The 14,628-nt window shown below is 42.7% G+C and overlaps 1 protein-coding gene across 2 annotated transcripts in view; it reads left to right on the top strand.

Annotated features, from left to right (window-relative positions):
* limk1a (LIM domain kinase 1a) overlaps positions 1 to 9,407 on the top strand; it is a 54,008-nt gene extending 44,601 nt beyond the window's left edge. Inside the window, exons 6-16 of one of the 2 annotated variants that reach the window (XM_071530365.1) lie at positions 23 to 128; positions 932 to 1,086; positions 1,674 to 1,860; positions 2,120 to 2,206; positions 4,424 to 4,555; positions 4,830 to 4,889; positions 5,376 to 5,441; positions 6,167 to 6,338; positions 6,599 to 6,654; positions 7,584 to 7,741; positions 8,194 to 9,407. In XM_071530365.1, coding sequence (XP_071386466.1) covers positions 23 to 128; positions 932 to 1,086; positions 1,674 to 1,860; positions 2,120 to 2,206; positions 4,424 to 4,555; positions 4,830 to 4,889; positions 5,376 to 5,441; positions 6,167 to 6,338; positions 6,599 to 6,654; positions 7,584 to 7,741; positions 8,194 to 8,362 — 1,348 coding nt within the window. In that variant the 3' untranslated portion in view covers positions 8,363 to 9,407. Of the gene's footprint in view, positions 1 to 22; positions 129 to 931; positions 1,144 to 1,673; positions 1,861 to 2,119; positions 2,207 to 4,423; positions 4,556 to 4,829; positions 4,890 to 5,375; positions 5,442 to 6,166; positions 6,339 to 6,598; positions 6,655 to 7,583; positions 7,742 to 8,193 lie in introns of both variants that reach the window. The other variant, XM_071530364.1, reaches the window with a different exon arrangement.
* The last annotated feature ends 5,221 nt before the right edge of the window (positions 9,408 to 14,628 follow it).

Here is a 14,628-nt window from a genome sequence, read left to right as displayed (position 1 = left end):
CTTATCGTTGTTCCTTATCCAGGGTGGACGCAGACTGCATCAGTCCCGACGTGAAGAATTCCATTCATGTTGGAGATAGGATCCTGGAAATCAATGGGACGCCCATTCACAATGTTCCTCTGGATGAGGTATTCACTGTCACATTTTTACAGTCAGAAGTATTATACTTTCAAAATGTAAAGGAATACCATGATGTTTTAGAATTTTCATGTTATTCAGGGGGAGGGGGAAGTACAAGCATTTATTTTATCCTTCATATCTAAAAGACTCATTGTTATGTTCTCTAAACTATTGGTTTCAAACACTAAGAATGCTAACAAGTGTTTTTTGAGCTAGTAATTATTATGTACCTGTGTAAAGATACATGACTAAAAGAAAAAAAAATCATGTGTATCCCTTGTTTCAGTTGCTCAGACAAGTAGAGTGGCAATAGTAGCTCTTGCAGTATAATTGGATGGTGGTTTATACAGTAACTGAGTTATTGGGAACCAGAGCAGAGAAAAGTTGATATTCCATTAACCGTTGATGAAAGAAATGGATCTGTTTGTGAGTCACAAAATCACAAAGGAGTAACAAGTTCATCCATCTGGAAGGACCTAAGCAATCTGAACTGTTTGAGTCTTTGAGCTCCTGGGGGTGGAATCTCATTCTAAACACATCCAGACTGAACAATGTGCAGCGTTTTGATGTTGAATATCCACCTAACCAGAGTAGATTTCCCTGGGGCAGAACGGTCCTTTATATGTACTCACACTATCCAGGGACAGAGGGTAGAATCTCATTCTGAACTTATTGTAACTCATCCAAACCAAGCGATGTGTAGCATTCTGATGTACTTCATCCACTAGACCATTTCACTATCTTTAACAGAGATCACTGCTGTTGTAATTCTGGACTGACCAGCCCCTCTAACCCCCTCCCCTTCGTCCAGATTGATCTGCTGATCCAGGAGACCAGTCGGCTGCTCCAGCTCACCATCGAGCACGACCCCCACAGCCAGGGGCAGGAGGGGGGCTCTTCGGAGGCCGAGGAGCAGGTGGACGGGCCCCTGTCCACCCCTCTGTCCGAGGGACCCAGCCCCATCCTGCCCATCACCCAGCCCCCCAACCCCGACATCAGCTGCCTGCGCTCCCGCATCATCACGTAAGAAACAGACAGATATAGTGTTGCTTTTAGGCCAGCAAGCATTTTATAAGAGGCAGTAGGAGTCGATACCTCATTTTGCAATGAGACATTTCAGTCATCATGACACTATAGCTACTGGGCACAGATGTTACTCCAGTGGACTAATTTACTGTAAACCAGACTACATACATATAGAAAGTGTTAAAAAACAATACTGCTAGTCAACATATTCACTTTACAGATACACAGGTAACATATGTACAGAATGTGCTGATTTGGGTATGTGCCCATGGTATTTGTCCCCTTACATTGTGTTAATTAGGAGGCAGGTGCTTTATGACAATGCTAGCAGCATTGACACTAGATATTTGACACTGAGGAAGCCAACATGCCTGCTTGCCAATGATAAAGGATATCTCTAACTTTCCCCCTACTCTCCTCTCTTTCACCTCTTCCATTGCTGTATCCTCCCTGTCTCTCTCTCTCTCGTTTTCTTTCTCTCTCTGTCTCTTTTCGCCACCCTGCCCTTCTCCCCTCTCACCCCCCAGGCGGAGCTACAGCATCGATAAGTCGCCGTGCTCCAGTAACGCGGCGTCCCCTCTCTCACAGAGGAAGGACATCAACCGCTCCGAGTCGCTCCGCGTCGTCTCCAACCGCACGCACCGCATCTTCCGCCCCTCTGACCTCATCCACGGAGAGGTGCTGGGCAAGGGCTGCTTCGGCCAGGCCATCAAGGTTAGTATGGAGACAGAGGCGCTGCCAACACGTTTGCATGCAAGCCTGTATGTACATGAGCAGTTGAGTCATGTATATAATGCCCAGAAGATGGCAGCATTGAGATAATTTTGTGGCAGAGAGAGAGAGAAAGTGGGATAGAGTATAAGATACAGTGAAAATGAAACCTCATCTTTTCTGAACACATCCCAGACTTTTCAAGATTTTGGCCCTCCACACTGACATAGGTGGAATAATGTTGTGTTTTGTGTTGTCGCAGGTGACCCACAGGGAGACAGGGGAGGTGATGGTGATGAAGGAGTTGATTCGCTTTGACGACGAGACACAGATGACTTTCCTGAAAGAGGTGAGTGGAGACAGACAAACCCAGTGTGTTTGTATTATCTGGGAATCTAAAGTTTACTCAGATCTGTTCAGCAGCCCGAATCAATACAAACAATAAATCTCTGCGGTGTTCTTCTCTGCAATAGAAAGTAGTCATTTGTTAAACTGACATCTGAAATCGATGAGTCTTGCACTCTCATCACAAGATGATCGAACCGCAATATGTTCATAACCCATGTCATTGTCTACAAATCTAACTTTAAGTGAAATATTATTGATGGTTCAAAACCAGCCTTACTCTTACAGTGAAAGCAGGCAGTAGTCTAAACTTCAGAAAAGCAGGCTAGTTGCTGGAAGGCTGCAGGTTTCAGTTTCATGAACCAGCTGGGAAAATCTGGGCTGGGGAAGTAAATGAATAATTCTCTTTGTCTCTGACCAAAAGCAGAAGACTGTGGCTAAATTTAGCAGCTCCTCAGTGTGAATGTGGGGCATTTCTGTAAAAAGGGAAGCGCTCTCCATGTTCTACCCTGTATAAATGAAAGTTACAATAAATATAAGAAAATTAGCATTGATCTAGGGCAAAAAAGGAGTGTGAATGCAGTCCCTTCATCTCAAATGTTCCACTCTAAGCTTTAACTTGCCTCCTGTCCTCTCATAAAGTCAAGAAGATAGCAGGGCATGACTCATACCTCCAGGTTATAGACTTCTGTAAGAGTTTTGGGGGGATTATTACCCTTTAAGTGGCATGAATTACTCCCTCAGGGGATCGCCCATCCTCGGTTTGTATGTTATTTTGGGAGGGACACTGTGGCCAACACTCGCTGTTTGATGTTGAGTCTCACTCAGCCAGTTAACAGCCCTCTAATTGAGACGTCTTAAGTTCAGGAAAATTGTTCCAGTGTGTGTGCGTGTGTATGTGTGTTTTTTTTAATTTAGTTACTAGAACAGAGAGTCATTGTTGTGTAAATTCTACATCATATCCTTAATTAGCTGAGAGTGGGGGAGTTGAGAGTGGATGGGTGGATAAAGAGGGGGGGGGGGGGTTGTCCTATCGCCATCACAGCGTTCTATGTGTTTTAGTTATTTTTCATATATACATGCATATCTTTAAAATGTATTTCCAAAGAGCATTATATCATTATGTATGCATTTTTGTAACCTTTTGTCTCACTGCTCAAATAAAGATAATTGAAAGACAGTAATTGGTGTGTAAAAAGAAAAAAAAAACAGCTATAAAACAAACCCTTGACCATAATAAGCATGATTATTACACCCTCTGGCTGTTTGTTTGTAGGTGGTCCAAGTCTAACATGTTGCTGTGAAGTTAAAATGGTTATGGCTGGATCACTATAGCATCGCTGGTGAAGTTTGGCAAGAACGCACCAAACATTTCAACACACACGCAGACTCTAAGATTCTGTTGAATGGCTAGATTTAGGCAAGGAATTAAGGGTGTGCGTGTGTGTGTGTGTGTAATGATGACCTGTTCTCTCCTCCTCCACGGTCCCAGCTTCAGGGAGGGAAGCTCTTTATGAGGTGTCAGGGTAGTCCTCTAAACCGAGTCCTTCTAGCCTCTTTAACCACGCTTTCTGGGTAGCTCAGCCTCCGGCTCTGCAGAAATAAAAATACAGCACTTCATCGCTCCCGATCCACCTCCTTTAACTTCACTGGTCCACACATATAGTTCCTCTGTTGACTTTAAAATCAGAATAAATAAAGCAGAAAACAGAAAAAGAGACCAGAATGTTCTGTTGTGAATGTTGAATGAATCAAAAAATGTTTTGATTCAAACACCAAAGCAATGGGAACCAAACTAATATTCAAGCTCTCAAGTCATAGAGCAGGTGATTCTGCAAGACCTTAGTTCACCTGAGAATATTCAGTCTAGAAGTAGGATAGACTGGAGCACTGGCTATCAAACTTTTAAGGCAAACAACATTATTCAGAGAATATCCGGATTAATGGAATTTTAAATTGGTACGATAACGCTTTCAAATACAATGAGCATCTCATTAATTTAGAGGAAAAAGTTTAACCAAAGGGCTTATTCAATACAATTTTAATGAAGAAAGTAGAATAATTGACTTTATTTTTCATAACAGAATCTCAAGGCACAGTTGAGTTCATTTCACAGGACACCAGTGTAGCTCTCGAGATCTACTGCACTAAAGTGATCCTAGACCAGTATTCCAGTTATGAGATGCTGTGATAGTGAAAATGCCTGTGGCTGTTTTACCAGGTGAAGGTGATGCGCTGCCTGGAGCACCCCAACGTGCTCAAGTTCATCGGAGTCCTCTACAAGGACAAGAGACTCAACTTCATCGCTGAGTACATCAAGGGAGGCACCTTGAGGGAAATCATCAAGAAAATGGTGAGGGGGGTGTGTGTGTGCCTGCAGGCATTATGCTTAGAGGAACATCTATGTGTGTGTGTGTATGTGTTTGTTGTTTCTCTGCTCAGTATTCGTAATGCTTGTTAAATGTTTTTTGGGGTAAGATTATCGGTTCCAGTAAGCGGTTTGGTCTTGGATTGCCTCGGATGGAGTCTTTTTTAGTTTGCCATAAAGTTTTAATTAATAGTAATGAGTCGGCAGTAGTGGCTGGCCCTGAAGACTGAAGTCTAATTCTGATCTTCTTTGCTCACAGGACAGCAACTATCCCTGGAACCAGCGAGTCAGTTTTGCAAAGGACATAGCTGCTGGCATGGTGAGTTCAAAGAGGAAAAGTACAAAGAATTGTAGTTGCTTCTGTAATCAGTTTCACCTGTTGAGTGTCTCCAGGGAGTCAAATTCCTTGATGAGTGCAGTAGTGAATGCAGTGGTTCCTATTAGCTTTACTGCTATCTCCCTCTAGTGGCCATGTATGTGAGCTACAGCACCGGGGCACATCCCATGCGCAGTCTTTTCCATCCCCCTATGGAAATCACAGCATGAATTCCTGTAGGATTAGACCATGGGTTAAATGTTCTCCTTTGATATGAGTACAATGATGAATGTAGCGCATGACTGGATTACTGCATTTACAGCGCTAGCTACTCCCAAGGCTTTTGTGTATGAGATGAAACAAAGCCAGATTGTTCCTCTTGGCATGGCTTCAAGATTACCACTTAAACCTTCTGTTTTTTTTTCTTTTCTTTTTTTATTCTTCCTGACTTTCTGTCCTCCTCTATCTGTCTATCTATCTGTCATCTAGTCATATCTGCATTCCATGAACATAATCCACCGAGACCTGAACTCACACAACTGTCTGGTCCGAGAGGTAAGAACTAGGGTGTGTGTGTGTGTGTGTGTGTGTACATGCGTGTTGTGTGTGTACTTTGAGGATTAACACATTGCACCTGTCTGTTGTGAAGACAGTTCGGAGCCAACCTGAGAGATTCCTGCAACACAAACACACAGAAGAGCTTTGTTAGTGCTAGGTGCAGCAGGCTAAGCCTTCTTAAAACACACTCCACATGAGTAACATGTAGTGTAAACTTCCAGCTTAGCTTAATAAAACAGAGAGAGTATTGTACACGTCATATGGAAACAAAAAGTCTGTATTATAGAGCTCTTCTACGAGCAGCTTGGACTTGAACTTCAAGCAGCCTGTGTTTAGGGGCAGAAGATTGGTGGAGCTGAACACTACTATTCCCCTGCTGCTTTTATTCCTTTTAGCTCACATTCTCTCTCTCTCTCTCTCTCTTTCTCTCTCTCTGTCTCTCCCTCTCTCTCTCAATGTTCAATTTCAATTTAAACTTGGTTTTTTGGCAAGACATGTAAATACATTTGTGTTGCCAAAGCATATAGAGGGTTGTCCCCTCTCTCTTTCACTGCATTCTTTCTCTCTCTCTCTCTCTCTCTCTCTCTCTCTCTCTCTCTCTCTCTCTCTCTCTCTCTCTCTCTCTCTCTCAATGTATAATAAGCTCCTCTGCACAATGTCTTTTTGCAGCACAACAGTTACATTTTATGACATGGCTGCCTGTCTAATTTGTCCGCATGTAGAACAACACAGTGGTGGTGGCAGACTTTGGGTTGGCTCGGCTCATGGTGGAAGACAAGCACCAGGACAAGCTGTCCCAGCAGGGCAAGCTGCCGGGCCTGAAGAAGCCCGACCGCAGGAAGAGGTACACAGTGGTGGGAAACCCCTACTGGATGGCTCCCGAGATGATCCACGGTACGACCGGCATCCAGGGGATGTCTGCATGCTCTTTTCAGTAATATCTAGCTACTGATTTACACTGATACACTGAGTCACACCTGGGAGCCACCTAGTAAAATCTACAGTCAACTGGGGGTTAAGTTCAAGTGCACTTCCACAGGCTATACATGACATACCTCCCAAAAATATTCATTCCTTACATTTTCTTGAACCCTTTTATACAATCTTCATGCCAAAGTAAACAACAGCCTCATTTTGTCCATTTTCCTTCCCAGGGAAGAGCTATGATGAGAGAGTGGATATCTTCTCCTTTGGCATCATGCTCTGTGAGGTGAGTGGCCCCCACTCTCTAATTCTCCGTGGAAATGATACCCCAGACAGACAAATGCTTGATTTTTTTTGTCACCTTCTGTGAAGTGTTTTGTGTCTTTATTTGCGATAAATGTCCAAACGTTTACCAAAATTATGAAACAAAGAGCAAAGATCTGCCTTTTAACGATGGTGTTAAGTACGCTTGACTGTCAGTCATTTGTAAAAGTTGCTTTCCTTGTCATAGATAAAACCCTTTAAGGATTTGAAGGGTTTTGTGTCGTACAAAAATGCAGAGATTTGAGAGATAGTTCCATGTCGATTATCAACAAACTATCCAAGACACCCTAACTAAGACATTGAATATCTACAGACTACTTTTGTGAGAATCACCTGAAACTCTTTTACTGACACATTATATAGTCCCTTGATCGGAAGTTGAGTATTAACAAAAGTGTTAAAGTGTGACCAAAAAAATCTTGCTGCTCCAAAATAATATGTATTTCTGGAGGGCCCATCCTGAGCTCGGTAAAAGGTATTTAGAATCCAACTGAAACTCCAGCCCCACTTCTCCTTCAAAGTTCAAAGTGTGGTAATCTTCAGCCCTGGCTACCCTAAACACACTTTGGGCTCAACAGCTTGGTTCAGTCTCTCAGAATATGAATTCCCCACATGGACACCATTAGCCAGAGAATAGGGCAGGGATTAGAGAGAGGGGAAAAGCAAGGTTCTCTTCATGTGGCTACTGACAGGCAGACACACGGTGGCTGTGGTCTGCTGGGAATGATCAGGTTCAGCTTGGTGGGTTTACTGCCGGTTCGCCACAGATTGGCCCTGCTGGTGACAGGGACAGGGGGGACTCCCTTCCCTAAGACAGGGATCATTAACTATTTTCTCTCTCTCTCTCTCTCCCTCTCTCTCTCTTCATCCGCCCCCCATCTTTCTCTTTAGATAATCGGCAGGGTGAATGCCGACCCAGACTATCTCCCCCGGGCGGTGGACTTTGGACTGAATGTGTCTGGCTTCCTGGAGCACTTCTGTCCCCCTGATTGTCCCCCCGCCTTCTTCCCCATGGCTGCTGTCTGCTGTGATCTTGATGCGGACAAACGGTCAGACATCTTAAACAGCTTCACTTTTAAATGTTGCTTAAAGCTGCCGTAGCTAACTTTTATGGATTATCAATTATTTAGAAGTAATAAAAAATAAATTGCCTCGTTTGGTGGCCAAAGACGAGCAGGATAATATCAGAATCTCAGAAACAGCGGTTGTCTCATTCCTCTGCTATTCTCATTTCAAAGTGAAATGTGTGGAAACCCATCCGACCAATGAGGAGAAGTCTGATGCAGAATGCGGGACTCTGTCCTGTCAATCACTCCTCCTGTCACTCACTAGTGACAGGAGGAGTGAGAGGCGTGTCATTCCTTGTGTTTGAATTTATGGAGATTTGATCTCTTTCGTCCCAAACTTACCTACAGCAGCTTTAGTGTGTCAACAAAAACAAAAATCTCAAATAACCAGCTATCAGGAAACCAAGATCCCTAACTGTCTGCTTAATCCTCAGCCCTGCTTTCACTAAACTGGAGGAGTGGCTGGAGAACCTGAAGATGCACCTGGACATCGGCCTGCCCATGGTGTCCGAACTGGACCAGCTGCACAAGGCCTTCTGGGGGAACCACAGCGTCACGCACTCCGAGAACGGCCTGCACCCCCACCCCGAACAGCCGGAGTAGGCTGGGTGGGACAGGAGGCGTAGGAAGTTAGAATGAACCCCACAAAGGGCGGCGGAAAGCGTTACAGTGGTCATGGGTAAGGGCAGCGCAGCAACCACCTACCTCGGGCGGTGCAGTGGCTGGGATTGCTTTGCCTAAGGGGGAGGTGTAATGTAAATTCCCTTCCGTGCCCAAGCGGACGCAGCGGGCGCAGGCTGGCTCAGGCTTAACGAGTAGACTCAGGGGGAAAACGTGGATCTGAAAAGCCACCTGTGTGAGACGCACACACACATTCAAAGTCACATCAAGAGACAATTCACTAACATAGCTTGATTCTGCTGCACCCTAAGATAAACAGGAGCAGGTCATATGCAATCAGACCCACCTTTGAAATCATGACTCCACCCCTGAATCGTGTCTATTGTAGATTTAACATCAATGGGATTTCACCATTCATACCATTCAAGATTACTTACTGTAAGGTGTATATTCATGGGGGAAAAACAAGGCATAAAACAAAGCTTCAGCCTCCTCACTTGGGGTCTCTACAGAGTACATTGTACAGTGCGTGTTTGCAAGTGTTCCTGTGTGTGACTTTGGTTTGATTTTGTTTTTGGTTTGGATATCAAAACTCCGACTTGTGAAAAATGCAAAGGAGAGGGGCTGGTTTTGCGTGCAAGACACTTAGGTTGAGATCCACTTACTGTCCAGTTGTAGAATATAGTCAAGCAGAGCCTTTGAAGCTTTAAATAGCTTTCTTAAACGTGCATGACTGTAAATAATCCTGTCAGGTCATATCTCTGCTCATCGTGTCCCGCTCCCCCCTGTCATGCGGTGACCTCGTTTGGTCATTTACAGTAGAATGTTAATACCAGCTCTACTTGTGTCTACTGCGCTGCCCCGCTCCCTCGCATTGTGTAGCACTGACTTAACTTTGAGGTACACATCTTTTGCAGAACTTTGGTACATTGTCTCCCAATCTTTCAAGCTGTTACCTTATCTCAGTCATGTTGACGTGGTTATCTCACGCATTCAAACTCATACCAATGTACATAGCTGGTGACATTGTAAATGTTTTAAATATTGTAAATGTACAGACATATTTTATATACGTATGCTACATTGCCATATTTTTATTGGCTGACCAGTTGAAATTAAGGAGAGGAAAAGTTTGACTGCAGTTAATAGGGCACAGACAAATGTTTTTTTTTTTTTGGACATTTGTCACCATGGTGGCAGGTTAGGGGCTTTAAGTATTTGAGATGAAACAGTAACCTTGGCACCCTAAAGCTCACCCGTAGAGCTCACATACAGTAAGTGTTACACTCTGTTGCATCTCTCCCTCTACCAAGTCTGTTCATTTCTCAACATTTAATTGGTCCTCCTGGAGTTCTCATGTAACCTGTGTAGCAACTATATCACTTGAGTTTCAGCAAACACAATCTTAACGCCGGATTATCTATCTAGATTGTCACATCAGAATAGTTGAGAATCAGTTCATTCAGCATGATCTTGTTGAACCAAATCCGCGTATTATGATCAAGTTTAATGATACGCAACTTGAGAGTTTTTAGCTCTGGTCTCACATGCTGTACAGTAGTTCAGGTGTGGCAGTGATGGGAACAGGTACCTCCTCATTGTGTCTGTCCACATACTGTATCTGTCTCTCCTTCTGTGGACGACCCTGTTTGTTTACATGTAAATGCGTGCTGTAAATATCGCTGTAAACGTCTGTCCTTATATCTGTCTGTGTGCATTGCTTATATATGCGCTTTCGCACTCCTCAGAAATGATCTCTTTCACTGTCAAATTTCTCTCTTGCACCTTCTAACGTTCATTTTCTGTCTCTAAACTTCTTTTGTTTTATTTTCTACTCTGAGCTGCATGGTGTACTAGCTAGGCATATTTACTTCTGCTACTAAACCAAGCTATTTTTGTCTCTAAATATTGTGACTTTTAAATAAGAAAACAAAGAATGAAAGACAAAAAGTAAACGGAAAAAGACAGGCGAAAAAGGAAATGAGAAAAAAAAACACAGCATTTGTTTTTATATATAACCACTGAAATCTTTTTGTATAGATTTGAGTACTTTTATTTGCACTATATTACCAAATGGCTGGTTGAAGCCATGTTTTTTATTTTCCTCTCTTGGGCTACTTGTGATAAGGAATTAAATTATGTTGGTTCAGGTTGATATATGAATGCAAGACACTGATAGAGCCTTTCAATTGTAAAAATGGGTTCTGGGAAACACATCCTCTTGATAACAAACTGGACCACATGGAGATTAGTGAAGCTACAGAAAATGTGTCTTGTTTAGGTTCATTTTTTGGCCGTGGTTCATTTTACAAAACATTGCAAATGCAATTTTGGCAGGACCTTTGTAAATACTGCTCGATTTCTGCAATCTTACCATCGACTGTATGCTACAAATATGAGCTTGTTTGAATTAAAATCATACGTCTTTGGTAATATTGACTTCATTTTCATTTTCAAGCCTTCAACAAAAAAACGTCTCAACTAAAAGTAGCATCACATCCAATTTAATACTAGATGTTGAGAGACAAGGTTTTCTGGTCTTTGCTACCAAGAGGATGTGCTGGCCCAGCTCTGCCTGCTGCCTACAGACTGGTCCTTTGTGAATGATGTTCTGTGTTGTTTCTGACTGACTGCTCGGTTTCACAATGTGATGTCCATAGAGGCTTCAACCACTGTTGGTCCCTCTTATAAATAGAGCACTTATACCGGCCTTTCCTCTCACCTTCCACCTCCTCGTCATAACCTTTTGGCTCAGGGCCGTAAATTTTCTGGAGCTACTTTACCATTCAGTTAACGCAGCAACATCATAGGAAAGCAGTATTCTTCAATCACAGTATAGTAAAAGACTCAAAAGAGCATGCAACCCGATACGCAAACTATCCTTCTCTAAAGTGAGCCCATGCTGGTTGATGTGTTTGTCGGTGGGCATGTACGCGAGCGGCTTTGCCCCGTATCTGTCTCCATTCCTGTCTGAGCCATGTTAGCATGTTAGACGTGTCTGTGTGGATGTGTTGATGATCGATGAGAATGTTGCCGCAGCACTTCTTTGCAAAGGATCGTTACCTCTGAACAATGCTGTGCCTTTGTTGTAAGCTAGCCTTGCCAACGACTCGAAAACGTGTTCGTTTGAACTGATTTCCTTTTTTTTGTATCATAAGTGCAAGCCTGATTCAAGTGGATTGAATATCATTGCTGATATTATGTTTTATGAGATTTCATCTTGTTCTGTATCATATTTATATTTTCCAGATCTCCATTGTAAGTTTTGATATTTTAGGATTGTATTTCTTTTTTGTTTTTTTTTGTCTTATTTAATTTTTTTACACAAGCTGTGAAAACAATTCTGCACTTTAATCCTGAACGTGAACATTTAGAATCTGAGGAGGCGACTGTTTTTTGTCACAGCTGAAATAAAACTGTTGCTCCTTAAACAAACCAAGACTTGAAGTGTTTCTTATTTAATTCTGATGTCTTTTACTTCTCACTCATTATGAGTCTGTATGAGTTTACTTTTTATTAATTGCAAACAAGAGCAGCACAGATTCAGATAGCAGGCCATTTACATTTGGCTAGGCTTTGCCTTGGTCTGCATTTCAATTAAATCACATGTTATTTTGAGATAATTATTATCAAGTAACATTACAAACTTCTTGTTGAGAATTAAGAAGCTCACAGCATCAATGCTGAACCTCATCCTGGCTTAAACTGCAAAGCTCCACCTTCTGCAGAACAATGCAATCTGACCATGCAAGTTGGCTTTGCACTGCAAGGGGGAACAAAGGTGACATAGGATCTTACCACCACCACTCTTGCATCTCTTCCACCAGCTGGGAAGGCTCTTCTAAAGCTGAAAAACAGGAATATTTCAATTTAGGAGTGAGTTCACCCTATCACACGGTATCATCCATGTAATACTCGTCTTTCTAATGACAATCCTCACACCACAGCGACCCCAGGTGAAGAGTTGGTTCAACCAAATGAGCCAGATGATGCACCACTTTAGCATTATTTACAAGCCAGAGTACCATTGTAACAGATGATAACCAGTTACAAGTTTTGGTACCACTGCTATATTCCTCCACCATGATGCATTGTAGCACTTACTCTGGTCAAGAGAACACAGTGTGAATGTGTGGGAACAGTGTGATCCAGCTTCATCACTGGCTCTTAGGCTGCCCACTACACCAGGAATTAACTGAAACAAAGAGTTCGTGCTAGAAATGTACATTTCCCAGAGAAAATGTGTGGGCTAGATGAAAGCAGCAGGAACTGGCTCGCTTCAGCTCAAAAGTTAAAGTCACAAAGGTGAATTCATTAGAAATCTGTTAGATATTTGACCACCAGATGTCACTATCTATCTCTACCATTCATTTCTATGGGGAAAAAATTAAGAATAAAAGTTAAATATCTTAAAAAGGTATTAAAAAGTATCTAAAAGTCAAATGCATCTGCATATCTCCTAAAAACCTGAACATTTTGAAGTTGGAAGGAATCTGTAGCTGAAGAAAAAAAATGGCCACAGTCCAAGTTTTTGGAGTTGATGCTACTACTACTACTCTGCTACTACTACTAATGATAATAATAATAATAATAATAATAATAATAATAATAATAATAAGAAGAAGAAGAAGAAGAAGAAGAAGAAGAAGAAGAAGAAACATTATGGCATGTTAGCCACCTGTTCAATGCAGGAGGGTTTTATTACCTGACCATAATGTTATTATATTCCTACAATAATCCTATAAAAACTTACAATGTGTTTGTGTTAGCTACTCAATAGCGACTTTATACTGACCGTATCCTAGTTTTTGGTATTTTTCATCTCCTGTGGTTTCACTATAATATTCCTATGGTATTCCTATAGTGACTTACAGTTGCTTGATAGTTTTGCTGTGATTTACGTAGCATCCTTCTCACCCTAATCAGACGATTTCCATCGTTCATTTTCGCTCGGAACGGGGTGCATTTCGCAGGTGCACGTGACCCTTGCCCATCGCGTCCACGTGCGATTGTTTTCATTCCGACGCTGCTGCGGATGGGTGTCTCGTGACGTCACCGGTCTGTCAGGAGGAGGCTGCGTGTCGTTTAAACGCTCAGCAGCGCAGTGAGAGTGCTGCTGCTCAAACACACACGAGCCTGGCCGGGTCAAACACAACGCGCTGGCCGTAAATTCATCACAGATCACAGTTCAGTTCAGAGTTGGAGACGACATTAAAGGGAATACAGCAAATCCAGGACGGGCTGAAGGCGTCGGTTGCGTTTGGCGCGGACTAAAACTTTGCAAAAAAAATGGAAAATTCGTCCAGCAACAACCGGTTTCGGTCCGCAATGTTCAACCACGGTGAGTACTGTACTGCCATTGCGTATGGGATGTGACTCAGGTGATGCTGCCAGTCGTCAAGTGGGGTACATTTAATTTCGACTGGACTGGCCCAAACCAAAGCAGAGTCAGTGTTTTGTTTTTATTCATCCAGGTTGCACCCCCCCTAAAAAAGCGTCACTGTGCATTTTAATGAAATTTGTTATTATTACTGCTGGAGTAGGCCTGCCCCAATGTATCCAGGTTTGTAAGCTGTCAGCTGATAGCCGAGGATAAGCGTTGCAAATTTCATAAGGCTGCGCAGAAATCATATATGTGGGACAGAGAAGGAACACTTCGTCCTGTTAGCGAAAATCCCTAAACAGCCCCGGCAGTTTGAGCAGCTCTTCGTACGGGACACGGAGAGGCAGGCAGCACACTGTAATTCTATAGTTATGCAAGAATGGTACCAAGACTCGCCACACAAAACTATTTCTGGACCAAGATAGACGGATTGCTTGTTATACCGATAAACTCGGGGCTGGACCGGGACGGAGAATTCCCCGAGGGCTGCATGAAATCCCACACAGGCTCGAGTGTTTGCTTATTTACTTTAGAGCAGTCGTAAAACAAGCAATTTTGGCTCAGCTCGTCATGTCAAGGGAGTTTTACCCTTTTTGGTCCATATAGGCAGATCATTCATGTCCCAACACTTGAGCATGAATATGTCGTTGCCTTTCAATTATTTCTTTCTGCATAGTTTAGATTTAGGAGGAGAACATGTTCTGTTCCCATTTTCTACTGGTCAATTCAAGTTTGCTCATTCCTGTAGCTTCCATTTCACATATACTGTATAATATATTACTTGGTATGTCTGTCTGAAAGATCAGTATCTGCCAGCTCCATTCCTCTCCTCAGTCCAGACTAGTAAACCCTCTTTGAATAACAC

This window comes from Centroberyx affinis, unplaced genomic scaffold (assembly GCF_046629955.1).
Source record: "Centroberyx affinis isolate AG114_WGS23_722 - 3 ecotype Tasmania unplaced genomic scaffold, CSIRO-AGI_Caff_v1 ptg001917l_1, whole genome shotgun sequence".
NCBI lineage: Eukaryota > Metazoa > Chordata > Actinopteri > Beryciformes > Berycidae > Centroberyx > Centroberyx affinis.
This window is presented reverse-complemented; position numbering and strand designations above follow the sequence as displayed.